This window comes from Cavia porcellus, unplaced genomic scaffold, assembly GCF_034190915.1.
Source record: "Cavia porcellus strain 051 isolate PalLab524CR breed Dunkin Hartley unplaced genomic scaffold, mCavPor4.1 scaffold_6, whole genome shotgun sequence".
NCBI classification, from domain to species: Eukaryota; Metazoa; Chordata; class Mammalia; order Rodentia; family Caviidae; genus Cavia; species Cavia porcellus.
This window is the reverse complement of record NW_026947489.1, coordinates 21586622-21610632: the sequence shown is the minus strand read 5'-3', so window position 1 is coordinate 21610632 and position 24011 is coordinate 21586622. Positions and strand designations below refer to the sequence as shown.

Below are 24011 nucleotides of genomic sequence, written 5' to 3'. Positions count from 1 at the left end.
TCGGACACCCAACTGATAATCGGAGTCCCACAGAGCCGCGGCTCTGTGGTTTAGAAAGCCCAAGTATTGCTCACCCAGTTAAGCGTCCTGCGTCGCCTTAGTAACCATCACTTCCGGCTTCGACCGGAAGCCCTGGAAGAAGCGCTCCAGAAGGTGTGTCTGCCCCCACGTGGGCGGAAGCTCGGCTCCGCCCCCTGGTGTTCTCTGGGCTCTGACACTCCCAGGGGATCGCGGTGTCCCAGAGGACCGGCGACCGAGTCTGCCCCTTGTGGCCTTGGGTCTGGGGCCATGGATTCTTTCATCCGCTTTACCAACCAGACCCAGGGCCGGGACCGACTCTTCAGGTGAGTCCGGTGCCGGCGCTTCCACCCCTTCCTTTCTCGCCGGGACAGATGGCGGTACAGTCCTCCCGAGCCTGGACTAGCGGCAGGTCGGAGCCACCAGGGGGCGGCGCGCGGAGGGCGCTGCCAGCTCCACGAGAGACCTGGTCCTGGAGCCCTGGAGTCCCTGTGCGGCGGGCCGGGAGCCCGCCCATGTCCCAGCTTCTCCTGGAAAACCGAGTTCTCGCCACTCAACCTTCTCCCAGAGGATTTCTTCTAAAGAAGAACGTGGGGTTGGCGTTTGTGGCTCCTGAAGCGAACCGCTAGTGGTGGCCTCACAACTTGAAATGCTTAGGAAGAAACACAAGTTTTGTTTATCTTGTGTATCTTCCCTTACCCAATGAGTCCTGGAGATAGTGCAGGTGAAAGTTGTAAACTAAAAGTACAGTAAAAAGAACTACTCTGAACACGTACTGTGTCATTAGTACTTTGCTGGCTCGAAGTGTTTCAGCCTTTTGGGTTTTTGCTCAGTGATTTTTTTTTTTTTTAAAGGTGTTACTGTTGTAATTTAACAGCTCTTTCTTCTCAGAGTGTTGAGGTGCTAACACAGACACACAGGAAGAATAGCAGCAGTCAGGTGACTCTGGGAAGCCAGCCCTGTATCAGTTTTGTCCTGTTGTGTCTGCGTTGATTTATTTAGCCCTTATCACTTCCAAGGATATAGACAGTGTTAAAAATCCCCACTTCACTGATGGGGAGTCTGAAACAGAAGGAGGCTAATGGAAGGAAGTGTCCAAGAGCTGAGAGATAAGAGTCCACACGTTTCATTCTAGGGGCAACTTCCTAACTGTAAGCCATACTGCCTTTCTCAAGATCCTTAGATTTTCAGAATGATTACAAGCTTCATTAAAAATCTAGGTTTGATGGCAGAAATCTGTAATCTTAGCCCTCTAAAAGGCTGAGGCAGGGAGGTGACAACTTTTGAGTCTAGCCTGGGAAATTTAGGACTTACCTGTCTCAAAACTAAAATTAAAATTTTTTTTAAAAGATTGAGGATGTTGCACAGTGGAAAGGTGCTTGGTTCAATCTGTAGCACGGGAGAAACAAAAACAACTAAAACCCTCTAATTTCAGTGTATGTATATTGTAGCTTGCAAGGTTTATCGAGGGGATTGGTTAATGATTGCTTAGGATATACTTACTCAGTAAGATCCAAGATCTCTATCATCATTTCCCGGCCCTCTTAATGATCTCTGTAACTTCCATGAACAAACTGGCATTCCAAACCAAAAACAAAACACCTTATTTGAGGCCCTACTCCTGTCGTTACATCAAATTTGAGAAAGGCAGGTGTATTGACATCTGCTGCTCTAGCCTTCTTTAGCCAGAAAGTATACTTTAAAATGAGGCTGAGAGAGCAGTGGCATCCACCTGTAATCCTGGTACCCTGGGTGACTCAGTGACTTTGTAAGACCCTGAATCAGAGTTTAAAACAGTTTTCCAACTGGGGATGTAGCTCAGTTTGAAGGCCTGAGATTCAACCTGCATTACCCTAGAAAGGGAGGGAGCCAGATAAATTGTGTGCCCCACCCCTTCCCTCAGCCCCCTCTCCGCTGGGTATCTAACCTAAGGCCTGGGCATGTTAGGTAACCTCTGAGGAAGATCCCTGGCCCTGTCTGCTCTTTTTGTTTCATTCCCCAGAACAAATTCACCCGTTTTGGAAAATGTGCCACATTTGGGGGAGGGGGGGCGTTAATATTCATATGATACAGGATAGTAGGAGCTGAACCTGTTATTAGTAGACTGCCAGATCTATTTGGATGTTTGTGTGATGTCAGATTTCTCACAATGATCAGTAAGTCATTGCTATTTGTAGGTATGATAATAATCCCTACATTGAATAATACTTAACAAGATGCTGTGTTATATATAAATATAATAATATTTAACAAGATGCTGTGTTTTATATCAAGTGATGAATTTCAAAAGACAAAATATATCTATACTAACTTGTATACTAGTGTGTGTCTGGTTCCCTAGTTTTACAAAATTAATATTAAGACTGTAGACTTCATCTGGTTCTGGTTTGAGGTCGTATCTTGTCACATAAATAATAGGCTGTGTGATAGAAAAGTTTGTTTTAGAAATCCAAAACAGGAGCTGGGGGTTTAGTTCAGTGGCATAAGCGCCTGCCTGGCAAGCGCGAGGTCGTGAGTTTGATCCCTGGTACCGATAAAAAAAAAAATCCAAAACATCCTGTACTGAGAAGGTCAGATCCTCACAGAGTTGACACAGATTTCTGTGCACTTTCCACTTCGGCAGCGTCCATTTTCCTGAACTTTTGGCAGGCTGTATACCACTTCATCGCAGAATTCCCTTTCATAACCTTTGTGTTGTGTTCCCATTGCATGTTCTGCCCTTTGGCCCTCCTGCGAAATGAATATTGCAGAATCTTGCTCTTCTAAGAGCTGCCACATGAGAAATTGTCTTGGGCTCTGCATTCAGCAAGATACGTTTCCCTTTGCCTTGCTTCATGAAACAAGTTTTATTTGTTTTGTAAGTCATTTTCCTCATTTTTTTTTCCATTACAGAGCCACTCAGTACACATGCATGTTGCTTAGATATTTGTTAGAGCCCAAAGCTGGCAAAGACGTGCTAATGAAGCTCAAGAAACTGGAGTCCAGTGTGAGCACTGGCCGTAAATGTAAGTACCCTGTCTCTCGAGGGACAGTGGCTCCTGGTTTAGAAGCCTCAGAACTTGTAATTCACAACATGCTTTCAAGGTTGTAATTCATCTTGAACAAGTGTATTAAAGTTAACGAGTGAAGCTGCCTGGTGGAATGCAGGCCCCTGAGGTTGACTGTTTTGCTGCAGACTGTTTGTTCACAAACCCCTGTGTGTTCACAGTGGGTGCCACATCGGATCCTCTGTTTTCTCCTGACCTATGGGTTGTGTCACTGTATGGCTTCACCTCTGTTGTGAGGATCACACAGTGTCTTCGCCATCCCTGACGTGAGCTTCTGGGTCTTGGGAGCTTGCTGTTCTCAGGAAGCATAGAATACCTCTGCCCTAGACCATCTTCCCCTTTTCCTTCTCTTGAGGACTGCTGGATGGAGACCTTTCCTAACACAGGTGGTTTTGTGTTAAAGGCAAAAGGCATAGGCAGTGTTTTGCATGCATTTGCTTCACTTTCATAACAGATCCTCCTGGGGAATCCCAAGCATCTTAGAGCAGTCACAAGCCTGACTCATTGATGAGAGTCAGGTGTGGCTAGAACAGGCCAGCAGAGACGTTAAAACAGCATGGAGGGCATCACATACTGATCAGTTGCTGATCATCTGCTTCATAAAGGAATAGGCTTCATCGTTATAGGAGAAACAAGACCATGTGTTATAAATAATGGTACAAGATTTATTGCCTAATGTGGTGGCTGGGGTAGAAGAAAAGAAAAATACTTTGATTTGGCCATGGTGGTATATGCCTATAATCCCAGCACTCTGGCAGGCTGAGGCAGAAGCACTGCAGTTTAGCAACTTAGTGAGACCTTGTCTCAAAAAAATAAAAACCTCGAGGTGTAGCTCAGTGCAGAGCCCCTGGGTTCCCTCTGGAGTCCTGAAAGAAAGAGAGAAAAAATACATGGATGGATGGATGGATGGATGGATGATGGCTAGATCTGGAGAAGGTGGAGCCTGAGGTGTGGCTAGAGAGATGGAAAGAGCATTCTTTGGAGGTGCCAGGCTTTGAGACAAGGTCAGTGCAGACTGGCCTTAAACTACCCCTGTAGCCCAGACAGGCCTGGAACTCGTGATCCTCTTGCCTTGGCCTCCAGAGTGCTGGGCTGTGCCACCATGTCTGGAGGAAAGACCACTCATGAAGGGCAGGCGCAGAACTGTTAGGAGCAAACCCTGTGATGGAAGGATTGGTGTAAAACCTAAGAAACTAGTTTGGCAGAAAAAGAACACAGGTTATAAGTAGCTGTATAGGGAGGAGGGGGTAAACTTTTCTGAATGGTTGGAAGCCAAGATGAAAATTGCTGTCTTATATCTTTTGTTTTTCCTCCTAAAAGTACAACTTATATTTTTAAAAGTTTTTTTTCCAAATCCATTTTACCCATAGATAAAAAGAAAGGAAAAAAAAAAAAACAAGAAGGAAGTAAAAAAAACTACAACAAAATTTGAAGTACGTCAATTAGGGTACCTTATATTCTGTAGAATGGTGGAACTCAAAGGTCCTGTGGACTTTTAACTTCCAGAAGGAGCTTACCCAGATCCTCTAACCAGTTAGTGTAAGAGCCAAACCCAGAGCCTGGAGTCCATTTACTGTACTGGAATAGCCATTATATGAATTATTTTGTGTTGTTTTGGTAAAATAATATCAAGTACTCTTTTGAGCATTCTGAGAGTAGCCACTTCCAAGCCCTTACTTAATCTACAGTGTAGCCCTCTAAGGAAATGTCCTTCGGTACCTTCCTTGATGTTTAGGACTAGAGCTCATTCTCCAGGCACTCAGTAAGTGTGCATTCCTAACTGAATTACCCACTTCCGTTCAGATGTGCTGGTGCAGTGGTGATTAACTCCACCAGGAGGGTGTACAACAATATTACTTGTCCTGTCCACTAAAGCATGTCATCTCCATTCTGTCTTCTTGACAGGGTGTAGCCTGGTGGGCTTTGGACCAGAGAAATAGCAAAGTGATAATTTTCTTTCTTTTTTTTTTTTTTTTTTTTGCGGAACCTGGGATTGAACTCACAACCTTGTGCTTACCAGGCAGGCAGTTAGGCCACTGAGCCAAATCCCCGGCCTCAAAGTGATAATTTTCTTAAGGCAATCATTTGTCTAGAAAATAAAGTGTAAGGCAACAGATGCCAAGAGCATGTTGCCCCTGGAGTTCCCATTGTGTTAGTTTTCCTTCTGAAAAGTGTAACTGGTGACACTCAAATGTCACAGCCCATGCTGTGGTGCACCTTGCCCAGGGTGCATGTCAGTCAGTGGCAAGGTGCTCACTGGGATGGAGAAGGCACCTTTCAAAGTCAGTGTCTCGTAAGCCTGGCGGGACCGTGTTGGGTGTCCTTACCATCCTGTAAAGGCCCTCTCCTTCCCCGAGTTGTGTCTGGGCCTCAGGTGTCCGCCAGTTGTTAAGATGCCAGTGCTGGCCCTCACCCTGCCTCCCCTCTGGCCCGCTTGTTACCGAGACAGCGCTGACAGCATGCGATCTTTCCACAGGGTTCCGGCTAGGCAATGTGGTCCATGCTGTCCAGGCGACCGAGCAGAGCACCCACGCCACTGACCTAGTGCCGTGCTTATGTCTGACATTAGCCAACCTGAACCGTGTGGTTTATTTCATCTGTGACACCGTCCTGTGGGTGAAGAACGTTGGTCTCGCCTCTGGTATCAGCAAAGAGAAGTGGCAGATGCGGGCTGCCCGCCACTACTGCTTCTTCCTCCTGCTGAGCCTGGTCAGGGACCTGTATGAAATCTCCCTGCAGATGACCCAGGTGGCGCACGAAAGGGCAAAGGAAGGGCAATCGACATGCAGGGATCCTCCGAGGCGCAGCGTGGCTGACGAGGAGACCGAGTGGCTCCAGACCTTTCTTCTTCTCTTATTCCGATCTCTGAAGCGACATCCTCCTTTGCTCCTGGATACGGTGAAGAACTTCTGTGACATCCTGATCCCTTTGGACCAGCTGGGGATCTACAAGTCCAACGCTGGCATCATTGGGCTTGGGGGTCTCGTGTCCTCGGTCGCAGGCATGATCACTGTGGCGTATCCTCACATGAAGCTGAAGATCCGCTAGGGCGGCTGCAGGCCGAGCTCCCGGGTGACGTCTCAGTGGAACGGGCATTGGCATTCGTCACAGACCGTGTCACCTGTGATAAAGTGTTTGTCCACATGAATGTTTAGTGACCTATAATGTGAGCAGGTGAGGGCAAGAACAGAGCACAGACACCACGTGTTTATGAAGTGCTACCTCTGAATATGTTCCCTTCATCCAACATTTCCTTTGCATCTCTTGCATACTAGAGCCTAGTGTCCAAGGAGAGCATAAAAACTGAAAAATAATTGGAAAAAACCTAAGAAGTGAACACTTCACGTGTAGTGTGGGTGGGGTTATGTGGATCATTGTTTCTTGAGCACCGACTGCTGGGATCTGACGTCCCGCCCCTTGATTATTACCCCGTCCTCATAGATGTTGGAGGAGGGCATTGGTGAGCTGGGCTGGAGCCCCCTTTTCCCGCTGGCCCAGACCGTCTCTGCTGGTTGTCATCAGTGTGTCCAGAAGAGACTCTGAACCTAGTCGGGCACCTTCGTGGTGTAGCGGTGTCTGTGGACCGAAGTCTCAGTGATACAGTAAGTAGGAATCAGGAGTAGGTGAAAGGGAGCTGAGGGGGACGTAGGCGGAAGGTCACAGCAGGGCCTGTTGTGTGGCCTGTGGCAGATAAGGAAATTGACCTGCAAAACAAACCTGAGGCCCCTGGCCTGCGAAGAGGCCGAGGCTTCAGGACCCTGACCTTTTACCTCTTGGCTCCCCAAGTTTGGAACCCTTATTAAGGGTTTATATTCCATTGCACAAAAATTTAAATCATCTAAATTTATCCAGATTGTTTATATTTTAAACTTTGTAACAGTGTGGGTGATTCTACATTAATTTTCAAGAAAATTCATGCAGTTAAAAGTTTCATGAGTGTTCTGTGAACAGAGAAGGTGAATTTTCCGTGATGAATCAGACTTCTGATTCCTAGAGTAACTGGGGAGAGGGGAAGGGCAGTCGGGCCAGTGAGGGACACGGACACTGGAATGGGGACATTTGCCTGTACTCCTTCCCGTCTGGGGGTCGGGTGGTTCTTTGTGATTTCAAGTCCTTTTGCTTGAAGGATGTGAGGTGGACGTGGTGGGCCAGCAGCAGAGGCTGATGTCCGCGCCACCAAGAAAGCCACAGTCACATTTGTCCTACGGGAGACGAGGAAAGGAGTATGCACTGATTCAGTTTCCATAAATGTGATTGAGATTCTTGAAAAGTAGACTCAAGTCCTTGGTACTCTGTTTTTGAAGTAATCACGAACTGTGAATTTGTAAAAGAAATGCTGTGGGAGGAGTTTTTGAAAACTGAAGGCTGCTAGAGCAGGGCTCGTAAGGTTTGAATAACTCTTTTGCCCTTGTTCAGACCCTCTATGTGAGATTAATTATGTTTAATAAATTTTCCACAAAGCTGACATGTGCATGTGTGAGTGTGTTCTGGGTTTGGAGCAGAGTTACAGCTGTCCTCCCCCCGGAGCCCCTATGTAGCCTGTTCCTTGGTAGAGGCAGCTCTGGCTGCAACATGCAAGAGACTTAGAAGTGGGTATCTGGGTTGAGGGTTCCCCTGAAGCTCTGTCCAGTCTCCCTGAAGAGCTGCCCACAGTCTTCTCCTTGGAGAAGTCGCCTTGGGTTGAGTGTGTGTTGGTGGTAACTGTTGTGATACTTTGTCCTCTGCAAGTAGGGTGCGCCAGGGTTTAGGAAGTGCCACATCTTGAGTGCACACCTTAATGGTGCCCTGACACCTGTCCCTGTGGATCGTTCTCCTCCCCAGCTAACCCTCTCCACCCCAAGCTCACATTCATGAGGAGTCCCCAAGTGGGACAAGTCCCTGCTAGAGGTACGGGCCACATGCTCACACCCGACACTGTTGCCTGAGAGCGTATTCCACAGCTGACGCTTGAGTGCCACGCTCAGCTTGGGGATCCAGCTGAGAGCTCATGACAGAGGCCCCTGCTCTCACATAGTGGAGGCTGGGGAAGCAGGGTTGGTGGAGAAGGAAGGGAGAACCCCGTGCCCTGCAGCAGCTGCTGGCAAAGGGGTGCCTTCCACTTCCCTCAGGATCTCCTTGGGCCCTTTACCTCCTCACCTCTCACCCGTATTCCAGAATGGCCAAAGGACCTGCTTTGTCAGCAGAGCGCTCAGTCACAGAGCCCTCTGCTCCTCCTGGCCCACGGCTGCTGCTCCCAAGGCTGCAAACTGCCCTTTGCCCAGTCCAGACAAAACTACCCAGAGAATTCTCCTGGATCTTGAAGTGAGGGCAGAGGCCACCACATTAGTCCTGCTTGTCCCCTCTGTTCCTAATGCTGCTGAGAAGCCCAAATTGGATCACTTGATACTGATAAGTCACATTTATTCCTTTTGGAAGCTCCCTGCTTGACTCTCCCGCATGCCTTGTCTTACTGTATCACAGATGGAGACTTTATAACCAAGGTCTCGTCATTGCCCTCTCCACGCCAGGCCCCTGTCTCCTGTTGCCCGTGCCTTAAGCTCAGACCGGGACATTGCGTGCACTTCTGCCAGCGGGAGAGAGACAAACGTGCTTCTGTTCCCCGTGCTAACAGAGACCCGAGCAATGTGCACAACAGCTCCTCTCAGTCCTCTGTCATCTTCGAAGCCAGAAACTAGGACTTGGGCCCGGCTTGAATTCTTGCTGAGGATGAGATGACCGGTGTCGTTCAGCTGCTGACTGTCCATTATAGAATCTTGTTGGTCCTCCCTCTCACAAACCCAGTAGGCTGTCCCGCTGTCCTTCAGTGGCATTTTAGGCCAGGCAAAGCTCAGTGCATTTTCCTCAGCTCAGAATGTACAGAGGTTGACATCGCTCCAAGGACTTGACACTCCCCTGCCCCAGCTCCATCTTTCTATCTTAAAGTCAGTTTATCTCCATAGTCAGACTAGTACACACTGATGGATCCTTCCTGTCCCCGTGTGGGTTTCTGTCATCCCCTTGCTAGTAAATAGGAAGGGATGGGAGACAGAGGTGGAAAATCATCTACCATGTTACAGAATTAGGACTTCAGAGCTCACGATTTTATATATATATCCCCATGTCCTCTTCATGGAAAGCAATTTTTACCAGTTGAGGGACAGAAATATTACAAATTGATACTGAGCCCAGACCACCAACAACTCTGCAGTCCACCTCATCATTGGCTCAGTGTCCTTGTGGCAGTTAAGGCAAACCCAGGGGACTGTGGATCAGATATCCATGGCAACTGACTGGCCCAGCTTGCTCTTCCTCTCTGCCCTCCTCTAGCTAGAGGCCCGAGGAGCATTGCCCAAGACTCCCTGGAGTGGCTGGAAGAGTTCTTCTCAGGGACGCTCTGCTGCCCGGCTCCACGACCAACACAGTCCACGGCCGTGAGTGGGGCCCCAGGCACAGCTGGACCTGGCTTGTTTGTGGGTGCTAAAGGGAGGAAAGAGCTCTTGGGAATTTTTCTGGGGGTTGGAGAGACCTGCAGGGAAACCACCAAGGGGGAGCTTCAAGGTGAAGGACCAGGAGGACAGAGCAGTGTTGGGGGCTGCTGGCTTTCCCAGAATGCAGCTGAGCGTTTTGAGTGTCTGTGTATTCACCTGACTGAACATAGAGGGCTGAGGTACTTGCGTAGAAATAGAGGAATTAACTCAGAGCTTTTTCAAAAAAACCCCTGTGACCTTTGCTTCCAGTCTCTTTTGGACACTCATCTAACAGTCCTGAGGTTTCATCTAAAACTTTCTATTTCTTACCACTGTTTGCAGTCTTTTTGTCTTATCCTGGGCCCTTATAAGACACATCTGTCTTGCTGGGCTTGGTGGCACACACCTGTAATCTTAGCATTTGCAAGGCTGAGGCAAGAGATCACCATGAGTTCAAGGCCAGCCTGGACTACAGAATGAGCCCCTGTCTCAAACTGCACCCCTCCCCCCAAAAAAGAAACATCTGACTTGACCAGAGGCTCTAGAGTAACTCATGGCTGTAGGACCCTAACCGCTGGCTTTCTGTGTGACATCCATTCTCCAACCTAACATCTCTCGTAGGGCTACTAAGCTCGCTGGCAGCCTGAGACCAGTAGGTGGACAGGAGCGTTGGGCCCTGACCCTGTGGACTGCAGCCTGCGGGCTCCTCACAGCCTGGCACTCTGCTCTGCAGCAGGGAAAGCCGGGATGGCAGTGAACAAGGGCCCGATGCTGGATGGAGACCTTCCTGTGAGTACCGGGGCCTGGGACTCGGGTGGATTGTGGCGGGAGGGGACTCCAGGATTTTGAGCAAGATGTGTTCAAATTACAGCCCTAGTTCCTAGACTGAGTCAGTTATTTCTGGCTTCACCACTTTTTGCAGACACGGCTGTGGGAGGGTCTGGAGAAAACATAAGAAGCCAATTAAAAATGAACCACTTTGGAGAAAAAAGGACAGAAATACTGGCTAAGGGACAGGAGGGAACCAGAAAGAAGAGAAATGCTATTTCCTGAACTCTAATTCAAGAGTCCATGCTCTGTCTGCCACCCAGCTAGACACCTGGCTCTGCCCGGTTTAGGGCAGAGCCGGGCTCTGGAACATCCTATGACCCTGGGATCATTGAGGCTGTGCATGGCACCTCCCGGGCTTAGCCTTTGCCACTGTGCCTCGCAAAGAGGTAGACATTTAGTATATCCAGTGTTTGTCTTTGACCTGGTTTTCACTGTTCATTGGACTTATTTTGATACTTTTAGATGTTCCTGATGCTTGTCAAGACCTCTCTGATTTGGGTAGAGTTCAGATAGTGAAACCTGCAAGTTATAAACCCATGTGGTTCCCATTTCATTCCAGAAAAGGCTTTAACCTTTGCACTAGATCAGCAGGCTAAATTTTGTATTGAATCATAGAACACAATTGCGCATGGAATGATCATGTGCACAGTTAAGCCTTTTTAATGGATGATGGGTTCTTCCTTTCCCTCATTTCTTTCCCCTTTTGAGTTTATCCAGAACAATCCTGAAAGCTCTGCCCAGGGTTTTTAGCCAGGTGTGGTTACACAGGAGGATCACAAGTTCGAACCCAGCATCAGCAACTTAATGATTTCACAAGACCCTGGTTCAAAATTTTAAAAATACAGTGGGGTTGGAGGTGGGAGATGGGGAATGGACAGGGATGTAGTTCATCGTGAGCTTGAGTTCAATCTCCAGTGCCACAAAAAAGATCGAGGTTTTTTCCCTTTCTGTAGCTCCAATTTCCACCTCACCTGTAGGAGGAGAAGCTAAGATCCCATAGCCTGCTCTGCCTGGTGTCCTTGGGGGTCTCCTCAGTGGCTGTCTTACACAGATCCCTGCACACAGAACAGGATAGGATCTCACCTTTGGAACAAAAACCCTTCCACGGTGGTACATCCAAAGCTACCCAGAGCCTGAGTGTCTGGGTCAGAGCAGGGAGTTTTCTCAATTTACTTTTCAGGTAGAGAACTGTTCAGGTCCCAAGCACCCTTCCCCACGCCAGCCACATGACTCCGGACCCCCATCACCCCATGAATCACTCGCCTGGTATTATTTTGAAGTTATTTCCAGATACTACGTTTCAAACCTGACTTGGAGCTCTGTCCTGCCAATTACTAGCTGTGTGACCCTGGATGAGGCTCTTCACATCCCTGAATCTCCGTCTCCACATCGGTAGGGTGATGGTAGTAATGCTGACTCAGGCTTGCAGTTAGAATTGAATGAGGCATGCTACCAAGGCACCCATAATGGTACCTTCAGCACACCCGGGATCTGTTCTTTCAGAGATCAGTCTTTTCCTCACATCCAAAGTGATCTGAGGTTTAATTATGTGACAGCTGCCACAGTCAAATGCTCTAATGAGAGCACAGTACCCTAAAAAAGAGAAACAATGGTTCCACCACACCCGAGATGCTCAGACTGTAGCTAGAACATTGTCTTCAAACCTGAGTGCTGTATTTTAGAGAAAGACAATATCACACTGTAGCGTATCCAGTGGAGGAGGTCACCAGACCATGGTGTGTACTATTCATAAACTAAGCTAGGACCTAGAGCTATTTTCTCTGCAGAAGAGTCCTCCCAAGGGAGAGATGTTTAACTTCAAATATGAGCAGGGCCAACCCCTGAGTGATGAAATAAATTTGCCCACAGTTGTTCTGGGGGGCACAGAGGGTGGAGCAGGGGGTGGAGGCCGGCTTCAGTTCTGCAGAGCTGTCCAGTAGGGGCACAGGCCACTCTGGGAGAGGCCAGCTCCAACTTGGGAGAAAGGATGCATCAAAACTCTCATCCAGCAGGGAAATTCTGGAAAGGGTTCTTGCTGCCGGGTCCCCACAAGGCCATGATGCTGTGATTCTGTGCATGGGAGCAGATCTAAGCTTCCACATCCTCCCAGGCAGCCCTGACTGTTATTTGTGTCTCCAACTAACTTTCCTGGGCCTGGCAAGGTCCCGGGGATACAAAAAGTCTCCTGGGAGAGAGAGGCACTGTGACAGATTAGAGATGGCCCAGGGAAGGACCTGGCAGCTTTTGATGTGAGGGAGGAGAAGCAGGAAGCTTCTCAGAGGGCATGATGGGGAGGGGAAGGCAGTGTGTGTGCTTAGCTGTGGACCAGCATCCTCAGGCACAAGGTTTAGAAAGGACAGGAGAATGTTTAGATGAAGACACCATTCACACTCCACACAGGTGCGTTCAGGGTGCTTGCTGTCTCCCAGTAAGTCTGGGGTGAGACTGGGGTCTGGCCTGGTCCCCAGATAACACGGAGACCCCAACAGCAGAGGCTGGCTGTGCCGAGTGGGGCCTGGCAGACCACTCCTGTGACTCAAGCATTTGAAGACATCTTTAATGCAAGTTCTTCCCAGATCCTGGGACTCTGGCTGGCCTCTGAGCTAGGCAGGGCTCCCTGCCCGGGATGCTGGGCGTCGGGGCTGACTGCCTTGTGCTTCTTCCCGGCCAGGAGCAGGAGAACGTGCTGCAGCGCGTCATGCAGCTGCCTGTGGTGAGCGGCACCTGTGAGTGCTTCCAGAAGACCTACGCCAGCACCAAGGAAGCCCACCCCCTGGTGGCCTCTGTGTGCAACGCCTACGAGAAGGGCGTGCAGGGCGCCAGCAGCCTGGCCGCCTGGGGCATGGAGCCGGTGGTCCGCAGGCTGTCCACCCAGTGTGAGTCCTGCTGGCACCCTGTTGCCAAGCTCTGCCTGCTCTGTCTGTCTGTCTGTCCAGTTACCTGGTCACTTGTTTGCCTCCTGGCTGCCTGCATTCTACCACCAGCTAATCTTACCATGACTGTTAGATACAGATCTCTGAGCCTGCTCTTAGCATCAAAGCATTTGCACCCTCTGGGGGCAGAGGCAAGGGATAACTCTTTTCTCTTTCCTGTGGAAATCCTCCCCGCCTTGATTGGTACTGTCAATCTTATCTCAGCACTGAGCGGTTAAAAACAAAGGCCATGGGGCTGGGGATTTAGCTCAGCGGCATAAGTGCCTGCCTTGCAAGCAGGCAGTCGTAAGTTCGATCCCTGGTACCGAAAAAGACAAAAAAAAAAAAAAAAAAAAAAAAAAAAAAAAACAAAGGCCACTTCACATAGTGGTACACACCTGTAATATTCTGGGAGGCTGAAGCAGGAGAATGTGAGTTCCAGCCCACTTTGGTCAACTTAGTGACTTAGTGAGACCCTGTCTCAAAAAGAAAGAAAGAAAGGAAGAAGAAAGAAAGAAAGAAAGAAAGAAGGGGAAGGAAAGGGGCTGGGGATGTAGCTCAGTGTGAAGGCTCTGGGCCAGAACCATGGACAATCTGGAGCCCTCACAGTTTGTGGCTAGAAGTTTGTTACCCTAAAACTAAACAGGACTAGGCCTGGCCCCATTTTAGCCAGCCCCAGGGGTCCATTGCCACCTACCTCCCACCTGCACCCTGCTCACCCTCTTCTCTCTTTCCGGTGCTTACTCAGAGCCCTGCACAGTGGGAATGGAGGTGGAGGAGGAGGGGTCAATGTCCTTGGTGATTCACATGGTCTCGTTGCTCCCTGCTCCCTCCGCTAGGCTGTGACCTGCCTGCAGCCGCAGCTGGGTAGTTCAGGAATGACCCTGGCCTCAGGGAGTTATGAGTGGACCGGGGCTAAAGATGGCAAAGGGTTTTGGGCTCAGGTTTCCTGCCTGGGAGGCAGCAGGGCTGGTTACCTGAGGGCTTCAGGGTGCTTTCCTGGGCATAGAGGCCGCCGCTGGTCCTTGCAGTGGGGACAGGGCTCACCCAGTACGACCCTCCTCTCCAGTCACAGCTGCCAATGAGCTGGCCTGCCGAGGCCTGGACCACCTGGAGGAAAAGATCCCAGCGCTGCAGTACCCTCCCGAAAGGGTGAGCACCCCCTTCTCTGATGCCCCTGTGCTGTGTGGTCACTACCTCCCGGAAGAGGACAGGAGCTGCTGGTGTCACTGTCCCCACTGCATGCAAACACTGCCCCAGCTTGGGGAGGCTGTCAGCGCCTATGGCAGGCAGGGTTTCCAGGAGAGCAGGGGAACAGAGGGTGGGGTCCCACAGTTACCTGATACCCATCCCTGGGATCTGGGCTCTGGGGTCTGCACTGGGGGTAGACACCTCAGATCATGGGGCACATTCGTTGGAGCCCTGAGAGTGAACCCCATGTCCTCGAGATTCAAGGCCTATGGGCCAGGAGATCAAACAAGTCACTTGCGCTGGCCACATCTTGATTGGGTGTTGGCTAAGGTGCAAGACCAAATTAGGTGCTTTGGGGGAATAAACTTCAGTCTTGAGTCTCTGGCATTATCCATTTCATTGACTGTGCCCCCTGCCCATTCTGGGAGCCTTCCCTGAGCCCTCTCACTTAATCCTCTTTCAACCCCCTGTGAGAGGGCTCCTTGCCCCACTGCACAGGGGAGAAAGCTAGTGATTTCTGGCAGCCACACAGCCTCAAGTGGAGACCTCAGGGCACCAGGCCAGTGTGCGCTGGCTCAAATGAGCATTTTGACTTCAAAGCCAAAGATGCCTGGTTTTTTGGACAAAAGGCAACAATGTCTTTGTCACAGAGGAGCTCCCGGCTATGGAGGAGGAAGGCTGATTGTTTTGGTGCAGAACTGGTAGGAAGTGGCAGTGAATTTATACTGTCAAGCAGTATAAATGCAGATGGAGCCTTGTTCTGAGAGGATATAAGACACAGGATGGGAATCTGAGGAGGTGGCACCAGGGGAGCAGGACCAGTGTGCCACATGGTGACTTTGGGGCTGTCCTCACTACAGGGACAGCACCTTGACAGACAGTGTGGTGCAGAGAAGCCAGGAGGTCTGGGTGATTGGCATGGGGCTTGGGAGAGTCCTTTACCTCAGAAGCCTGGCTTACCCCAGGTGCCCGCATGCCAATGCCAGTCCTTAAGGCCTTTTCAGTGAGGCCTTGGGTCTCCCTGGTCTGCACGGAGACCCCTGCAGCTGACTCCTTACACCCACCACCCCCAGATTGCCTCAGAGCTGAAGGGCACCATCTCCAGTCGCCTTCGCAGTGCCCGCAACAGCATCAGCGTGCCCATCGCAAGCACTTCAGACAAGGTCCTGGGGGCTACACTGGCTGGCTGCGAGCTGGCCTGGGAAGTGGCCAAGGAGACTGCAGAATATGCCGCCAACACCCGAGCTGGCCGGCTGGCCTCTGGGGGCGCCGATCTTGCCCTGAGCGGCATTGAGAAGGTGGTGGAGCTCCTCCTCCCTCCGGCCAAGGAGGGGTCAGGTACCTGCACCACGGCCAACACACCCACCCTGTGTACCCAGCGGGGCCCCATGCACCTGGCCGTGCTGGCCAAGGGCTTTTCCAGCCTCCAGAGTAGGGACAGCTCAATGAGATTTCCAGAGGGATCCACGATCACTTGGTCCCTTCCCCATCTCGTCTGAGGGAAAGTGAGTGGCACCTATCACCTCTGAACTGCTTTCTCTTCTTCCCCCCCATCCCCATCCAGCCCCTGCTCCTAGACACCAGAGGATTCAGAAACCTCCCAAGGCCAAGCCGAGCCTCACGCGCAGAGTGGGGACCCTGGCCAACACCCTCTCCCAACATGCCATGCAGACCGCAGGCTGGGCCCTGAGGCAGGGCCACTCCCTGGCCATGTGGATCCCCGGAGTGGCACCCCTGGTGAGAGTCTGGACCCCGCCTGAGCCCCCGCACCCTGGTCCCTGCAACCCTGAAGCATTCTAACCTGGGCTGGGACTTTAGCTGTAAGCACAAGGGGCCTTAAGAGGAGTACAGGGCTAATCTGGGGTGCTGGGGTGGTCCTGCCCCACTGCCCACTTCCGTCTCCTTAATCTTCCCCTGACCGCTCCCTGACACCTCAACCCCCAAGTGAGTCCTTGACATGGGCTCTCCCAGCAGTGAGGATACCTGCTTGTTTGGAAAGAGGGTCTATGTAGCCCAGGCTGGTCTTGAACTCATGATCCTCCTGCCTCAGCCTCTTGAGGGCTGGGACTACAGGCATGTACCACCAGACCTGGCTAACCTCAGCTTTTTTTCTTTTTTCTTTTTCTCTTCTTCTTTCCTCTCTTCCTTTCTTCCTTTTTTCTTTCCTTCCTTCCCTTCGTCCCTCCCTCCTTATGACCCTTATGTCTCCCAAAGACATGTGAAGAATGTCCATGCCCACTTTATCCTTAGACAAGGCTGGGGACCGTGCAGCGGACGGCACCCTCTGAGCGGGGTGCTGGGTGGTGGTTGCACAAAGGAGTGCTGAGGGGACTTCCACGTGCAACTGCAGAGGGAGCCAGTCATGCTTCCTGCTGAATGAAAGAAGCCATTCATGAGCAAATACACGGGTGACCCATTTATAGGAAGCTCCAGAATAGCCTGGGGCTGGGGTGAGCTTGGGAACAGAATGCTCAGTTTGGTTATGGCAAAGCTGAGGGTTCCTTCCTACCCCAACCCCCCACAAAAAAACAAAAACAAATGAATGCATGGTCATAGAGGTCTGAACTGTGCTCACTCCTGGAGGAGCCAGGACTGAGTGGGGCCCAAAGCTCCTCTGGGGTGTTTTTGATCTGTTACACGGTGGCATGCTTGCAAAAATTCACAGAACTGTTTACTCTCCTGTATCCTAAACTGTCACTCAACAGTTTTTTAAGAAGTCTGGGGATGAGCAGCTCCAGCTGCTGGGGTCCTGGCCTTCAGCAGGGGCTGCTAAGTGGTGGCTGTTTTGTCCCGCCCTCAGAGCAGCCTGGCCCAGTGGGGTGCATCGGCCGCCATGCAGGTAGTGTCCCGACGGCAGAGTGAGGTACGAGTGCCCTGGCTGCACAACCTCACTGCTGCCCAGGATGAGGATCACGATGACCAGACGGACACAGAGGGTGAGGAGTCAGAGGAGGAGGAGGACTCAGCGGCTGAGGAGAACACGCTCAGTGAGGTGAGGGAGAGCCCGGGAGCTTGGGGCCCATGGCCCATGATGGGTGACAAGCAGAGGCAAATGAAGGTCACTACTCCCAGCCCAAAGCATTTCCAGGTCACTCTCAGCTGACCCTCAGCAGGGTAGAGATGGCAGAGATGATCTTCCCATTTTGCAGACCAAAAACCTGGCTTAGAAAGGGAATGTAACTTGCCCAAGGCCACACAGTGGCAGAGCTGGGGCTGCAGTTCTATCGGCTTGGCATCCATGTGCCCTACCCTGTAGCCCTACCCTACCCCTAGCTAGGGGGAAGAAGGCAGGAGGAAGATCGCTACAGGGTACTGACCTTGCTTTGGCCCTCAGGTGGCGGCCCTGCCTCGCCCACAAGGCCTTCTGGGCACTGTGGTGAACACCCTGCAGAAGACACTCCAGGGCAGCATTTCGGCTATGATGTGGGCACCCAAGGTTGTGATGGGCACGGCAGGGAGGCTGCTACACCTTACAAAGGCCCCAGCTGCCTCCCCGATCAAGGGGCGGGCTATGTCCCTGTCGGATGCTCTGAAGGGTGTCACTGACAATGTGGTGGACACGGTGGTGCATTATGTGCCGGTGAGTCCACCTGGGCACCTCCCTCTCCCTTGGGGGCCTAACGCAGATTGAGGGGCTGCAGTTCCCCATGTCCCCCTAGTCCCTGGAGACCCTCCTCCAACCTCAGTGCCCCAGAAAAACACTTGGACATACTAGGATCTCCCCAGCCCCAAGAGCACAGAGGCAGGGGGCACCCTGCTGGTGGGGAACTCTGGGGACTCCAGTGGCTCAGCCCTCACCTTTCACCTGCTTCTGAAGGACCTGCCTGGGCAGGTGTGGAGAGGAGGGTTCCAAGCAAGCAGCTGGCTGAGTCCCAGTTCTATCACTTGTCATCAACAGGAGAAGGCCAAGGGACACGGGTGCCACCCCTTGAAGGTCTCTAGGCCCCTTCCAGAGCATATTTCAGACTGCCCAGGCTCAAGAAGGGTGGGTCAGAGTATGGGGCACTCCAGAGCCGGCTAGGGGTGGGCCACTCAGTCACGCCCACCAAGAGCACCCCAGGGGCCGTGGCAGCCAGCTTGGCCCAAACCATGCCCAAGATCTCACTCAGCTGTAGCCCAGGGAAGCATCAGGAAAGTCACCAATGCCCCTGGGGCAAAGCCCTGCAGGCTATCAGTTACCAGACCTCAGAGTGCTCCCTGGCTGTCCATCCCGCTGTCCCACACCCTGGCCTGTCCTCTCACGTGGTCACTCTGGGTCCCTGGCGTGGCAACGACGCCCAAGTAGAGACCCTAACGCGCTTGCCGGGTCCGCAGCTCCCCAGGCTGTCGTTGATGGAGCCCGAGAGCGAGTTCCGGGACATCGATAACCCACCGGCCGAAGCCCAGCGCTGGGAGGCGGAGCGCAAGGGGTCCGGGCCGCAACCCGCCAGCCCCGAGCCCGCGCCGCACCCCGCGCAGCACCGCGGAAGCCTGCGCGGCACGCGCAGCCCAGACCAGGGAGACTCCGGGGAGACTCCCGCTGCGCCGCGCCCCGGCTTCCTGGCGACGCCCCGCGAGAAGCCGGCGCGCAGGGTCAGCGACAGCTTCTTCCGGCCCAGCGTCATGGAACCCATCCTGGGCCGAGCGCAGTACAACCAGCTGCGCAAGAAAAGCTGAGCCGCGCGCTACCCCAGGCCAGGGCCGGCTCCCTGAGCGAGAAGCCGTGCTTCCAAGCGGCTCCTCTAGAGGGTCCCCATGGAGCCCGAGCCGCCTGGCCACCATGCTGCCCAGGCACACGTCATTTCCAAAGTATCTCTTTGGGGACCTGCCCTGCTCAGCAGCTTGCACTGATGTTACACACCCACCCCCCACCCCCGGATAGGAGTTATTGCTTAGCTTGATCGCTTAGTTTTTTAACCAAACTGTTGGCCAAATGATAGTTTTAGCCTTGAGCGCAGAGATCTTGGCAACCTAGGCGCTCAACAGACCGCTTGGAAAGGCTCACCAGGTGCAAAAGCTCTTATGCATTTATGTAGTGTTAAGTGTCACTTTTGAAATACCGCTACCCTGTGCGGGCCGAACCCAGGGTTGGCACCACCTTCTGGTTGGCAGTCGCATATCCACTTGCAGGGTCACTTCTAAATGCGGGTGCCCCCAATGCTAGGAGGTGACAGTGATGATCTTCACCCAGTACTCTCTATTCTCTAGATCATAGATACAGACCCCATAGCTGCTATTCATTCCAAGTCCTCTTTTTGGAAATGTCAATACTTGGTAAATCTAGGAGATGTATAAACAGAATTTAAAAATTCAAACATTGCAGAGGTGTGTTTTCCTCTCTAAATTCTCCAGATGGCCTTTGTAAGAACAAGCACGGTATGGTCAGTCTCTGGTGTATACCTCTGGGTACAGGCTGAGTGTGCACAAGCACTTGCATATATGTTCACTGCAGTGTACCCAGGCTGTGGGATGGTGCACTCTGTCTTTCTCAGTTAACAATACACCTTAGGGCCAGGCATAATAGTACATGCCTGTAATCTCAGCACTCTGGGAGGCTAAGGCAGCAAGATCAGGGGTTCAAGCCCAGTCTGGTGATTTGGTGAGATCTTGTCTCAAAAAAGTGAAAAGGGCTAAGGATGTAGCTTAGTGTAAGGCCCTGGGTTCAGTTCTCAGTGCACACACACACACACACACACACACACACCCCTCTCTTTACCAGGATTGTAAACCCACTCATTCTTTTTAATGGTAAGTTCCCCATATGCTTGTATCATGCTTTAATTTAACCAGCTCTCTAATGAAGGACTTTTAGGTTGTTCCCAATCATTATGCTACAGTGCTATAATAAATGTTCTTATAAAAAATGTCTCATGTAAGGCTGTAGCTCAATGATAGTGAGTGTGCTTAGCATGTGCAAAATCTGGGTTCCATCCTCAGCACCACAGAGTAAAAAGTCTCGTGTGCATGAATGGCTATATTGACGGGTAAACTGTAATTGTGCTGGGTGAGACTGTGTGCATTTTAAATATTGGGCAAGAAGGCCAAGTAGCCCTGCAAACCAAACCCTATTTTTCTAGCTGTTTTCATCTGCACAGATAGTTATGACACATCTATCATCCCTTTTACACATCTACATACACACTTGTGCCTCCTAGATCCCCCTTTAACACATGAGTACCCTCTTGGCTGCCACTCTGTTGCACACCTGAAACCCCAGTTCCCTGAAACTGATGCTGGGGTCTTGGCAAATCATGGATGCAATGAGTTCCAGGCTTTAATGCATGGTTTAGGGTCTGAGGGTGTCAGCAACAGCCACGTGGGAGGCTGCTGGACACATATATGAGGACACAAGCACCACCCACTGTACTCACTACGCCCAGAAGTTCCCTGAGAGTGGGGATGAGGAGCTGGCAGGGGGGTCCTCAGAAGCTGATGAGACTCGGCTGTAAAGAGAGCCCTGCCCAGCCCTGGCTGGGCTCCCCAGCAGCTGCTGGGACAATACTGTCAGGTCTGTGAATGCAGAGGGAAGCACCCACTGCTTCCCTCTGGGGCACCCTCCTGGGGCTCCAGAAGTCACATACCCACTTCTCCACAGTTCCATGACTGCTCTCACTAAGCTGTGCTCCGGCAGGCAGAAACGTTGCCCTATCAGCACCCATGGGTGCTGGGACCTGGACAGGGCTGAGCAGGTTACACCCCTCCTGGCCAGGCCTGAATCCTCCCCCAGCCCCAGACCTCAGCAGGGGCATTGGGGCCAGTATATGGAATATAACAGTACATCGTGAAAGTCACTTTTTGGCTCCGAGCCAGGTCCTTGGTATTTTAGAGCATTTTTCCAGAGCAAAGGACAAAGTGGCTCCTTACATGGCAGACACTGGCTTCCTTGGCTGTAGGCCCAGTGGAGAACTTTGAGCCAGGAGCCGTCACTGTGCAATGAGCCTTCTCGGTCAAGTTCACACTTGGTATATTTGGTAGCTTGGGCCCTAGGGAAGCTGCTCTATCTCACGCCAGAAGGCCCAGAGTCCCTTGCCAGAGAAACACCTCCTGTCCTGTCTTTGTTACTTTCTCACTGCTGGAACACAACACCCAACACCTACAACTTGAAGAAGGTTTGTTTTGGCTCTTGTTTCTGTCCATGGTTGACAGTTTGGAAGCAAGAAAGCAGGGCCTGGCACAGGAAAGCTGCTCAAGTCAGGGCAGCCAGGAACAGGAAGACAGAAAAGAACAGGGGAGCAGACCCACCTTCCAGCTCACACCCCTGCGACCACCTCCTATCAACACCCTGAGCTATAAACTCACACTGGACTGTAACATCCCCAAGATCATACGAGGCTTTGGAGGACATCTAGATATAAACCATAACACCGTCGACTGCAGCTTACAAATGCATCTCCAGCTCAGTCACACTTCTGCTTATAAGTTATTGGAAAGAAGTTAGTCACACAGCCCCTCCTAGCTGAAAAGAGGTTTGGGAAATACAGCTTCTATTTGCAATGGTTTGCAACCAGTTAAAAATCAGGAGTCCTCAGTGGAGGGAAAGCAGACCTCAGGGGAAGGGGCAACTTACAACTTCTGCCACACCACTCTGTAAATGTATAGTTGAGTCCTTTCCATATGTTTACGGTTATGTGCACTGGGCCTGGTGGTACAGGGCTTTAAAATCAGCACTGGGAAGCTGAGGCACGTGCAAGCCCAGCCTGGGTGACTTAGTGAGAAAAGCTCTTTATATTTTTCTTCTATTTGATAACGGATAATAATTTTTATTCACTATTCACATCACATATTTTTCTAGCTTATAGTTTTTCTTTTCTTTCACACTTTCTTTAAATAAATGGTTCTTAGTTGTTTTTATTTTTTTTATTTTTTATTTAAAGACAAGGTCTCATTGTGCAGGTCAGGCTGGCCTTAAACTCACTATGTAGCCCAGGTTGTCCTTGAACTCATGGAGATCCTCCTGCCTCAGCCTCCCAAGTGCTGGGATTACAGGTTTTTGGTTTTAATTTAGTGGAATTATCATTTCCATGCTTTGTTATTTTGAGTTATGCTTTAAAAACTTTTCCTAATCATGAAGTTATCATGTGATTCCCTTGTATTTTTCTAATATTTTATTTCATTTTCTATATTTAATTTTTTGAAATAATTTAAGAAAGGGAATGCAATTTTTTTACCCATATGAGAAACTAATTGTCCTATGTACTTCGTAATTGCTTAAGTTTTTAATTTTGCTCTAATTTAATATGCAGAAAGTGATAGGAATTCTCTTGAGAGTCAACTGGGAGCTTCTGACTTGCTGTATGGTGCCTGGGTAATGCTTTTGCATACCTAGCTGGAGTTAACACATGAGGTTCTGCCTGGTGTTTTGGAAGTCTGATCGACACTCATCTGCCCTCCAGCTCTGCCATAAACCTAGCTTCCGGGCACGGATCCTGTCTGTTCCCACGGTGTTAACATAATAGTTTCAGGGCTGGGGGTTTAGCTCAGCTGCATAAGCACCTGCCTTGCAAGCAGTTGTTCGTGAGTTTGATACCTGGTACCGATAAAAAAGAAAAAACCCAAACAAAACAAAAACAATAGTTTCAAATATGTTTTCCTCTCTGTTTGGGCATCCCCCCCCAGGAAGTCTTTGCTACTTCTGGGCTCTACTTTTTCCATACAGGTAATAAAATCAGCTCACCAAATTCCATAAAAGGGATTTCTACATACTCAACTTATTTCAATTATTCACGATTGTTCTTTGCTCTTTTAATGTTCACAAGTTGGCTGGTTGAGATCTTTGTCTTTCCTCACCTGTGACACACATTTTAAAAGCATCTCGTTGGGCACAAGGTACACTCTTGTCATCTCAGGTACTTGGGAGGATGAGACAGGAGCACTGCAAATTCAAGCCTAGGCCATGAAACAGCAATATAGTGAGAGCCTGTTTCAAAATAAAAAGGAGGAAAAAAGTAAAAATGAGCTGAGAATATAGCTCAGTGCAAAGACTCTGGGCTCAATCTGTAGTACGGGGGGAGGCGAGAATCATCTAAATATCTTGAACCCCCCAGCAAATAAAATCCAGTTTTTGACCCAAAATGTGGAACCACCACTTTGTGGTTTTTTCTTTTTTCTTTTGTCTTTTTGAGACAGGGTCTTGCTATGCAGTTCATGCTGGCTTTGAGCTTACTTTGTAGCCCAGGCTTGAACTTGAAACAATCCTTCTGCCTCCTGAGTGCTGGGATTACACGTGTGAGCCATCACACCTGGCTCGGAACCACCACTTTGAATGGGGAATAGAAACAAAGACCAGAACTTGGGGGTACGGGCTAGATAGTCTCACGTGGGTGTTGGTGATGAACATGAATGCGGTATTTATCCACGGCAAGAGCTAGGAAACGTGCTTCTAGAGTCCTGAATTCATAGTGATAGTTCCGGCAGATTGGAACTCCACAAAATTCTTTAAAAAGTTTACGGTCACATACAAGCTGTGATTTTCTCTACAATTTAGTTACTATAATTGTGTCACCGAAATCAGGTCTGGAGGCTGAGCCCACAGGAAAACCACGTCTCACAGACAAGTGCTGGGGCAGAAGACAGGCTGTGGTTCCTGG

General features: G+C 50.5%; 3 protein-coding genes across 12 annotated transcripts in view; 2 read left to right on the top strand and 1 right to left on the bottom strand.

The window, feature by feature from the left end:
• The window catches only part of Wdr93 (WD repeat domain 93), a 65546-nt gene extending 65336 nt beyond the window's left edge, over positions 1-210 (bottom strand). For 5 of the 6 annotated variants that reach the window (XM_063250035.1, XM_063250038.1, XM_063250036.1 and 2 more), the window contains exon 1: positions 75-204. The gene's annotated coding sequence lies outside the window, so the exon portion shown is untranslated. Of the gene's footprint in view, positions 1-74 lie in introns of all 6 variants that reach the window. The other variant, XM_013158498.2, reaches the window with a different exon arrangement.
• Positions 185-7530, top strand: Pex11a (peroxisomal biogenesis factor 11 alpha). Its single transcript, XM_003475496.4, has 3 exons — positions 185-344; positions 2911-3023; positions 5542-7530. Exons 1-3 carry the CDS (start codon positions 289-291, stop codon positions 6111-6113), a joined length of 741 nt encoding a protein of 246 aa, XP_003475544.1. The 5' UTR covers positions 185-288; the 3' UTR covers positions 6114-7530.
• Positions 6213-19739, top strand: Plin1 (perilipin 1). 5 transcript variants are annotated; one of them, XM_063250044.1, is made up of 11 exons: positions 6213-6667; positions 9372-9475; positions 10133-10300; positions 11623-11734; positions 13014-13218; positions 14324-14406; positions 15519-15783; positions 16010-16182; positions 17246-17437; positions 17780-18025; positions 18760-19739. In XM_063250044.1, exons 5-11 carry the CDS (start codon positions 13041-13043, stop codon positions 19099-19101), a joined length of 1479 nt encoding a protein of 492 aa, XP_063106114.1. In that variant the 5' UTR covers positions 6213-6667; positions 9372-9475; positions 10133-10300; positions 11623-11734; positions 13014-13040; the 3' UTR covers positions 19102-19739. The 5 variants fall into 5 exon arrangements, with proteins under 5 accessions (XP_063106114.1, XP_013013954.1, XP_063106111.1 ...); XM_013158500.3 differs by lacking the exon at positions 11623-11734 and having other exon boundaries at positions 6215-6667; XM_063250041.1 differs by lacking the exon at positions 11623-11734 and having other exon boundaries at positions 6215-6667; positions 9372-9514.
• Positions 19740-24011: the final 4272 nt, after the last annotated feature.

Bases quoted from the DNA above. Each gene is read 5' to 3' on its own strand.
- Plin1 (XM_013158500.3), top strand. From the start codon at position 10,259: ATGGCAGTGAACAAGGGCCCGATGCTGGATGGAGACCTTCCT. The intron at 10,301-13,013 runs GTGAGTACCGGG...CTTCCCGGCCAG, and splicing joins TGCTGGATGGAGACCTTCCT to GAGCAGGAGAACGTGCTGCA. The intron at 15,784-16,009 runs GTACCTGCACCA...ATCCCCATCCAG, and splicing joins TCCGGCCAAGGAGGGGTCAG to CCCCTGCTCCTAGACACCAG.
- Pex11a (XM_003475496.4), top strand. From the start codon at position 289: ATGGATTCTTTCATCCGCTTTACCAACCAGACCCAGGGCCGGGACCGA. The intron at 345-2,910 runs GTGAGTCCGGTG...TTTCCATTACAG, and splicing joins GGCCGGGACCGACTCTTCAG to AGCCACTCAGTACACATGCA. The intron at 3,024-5,541 runs GTAAGTACCCTG...ATCTTTCCACAG, and splicing joins TGTGAGCACTGGCCGTAAAT to GGTTCCGGCTAGGCAATGTG.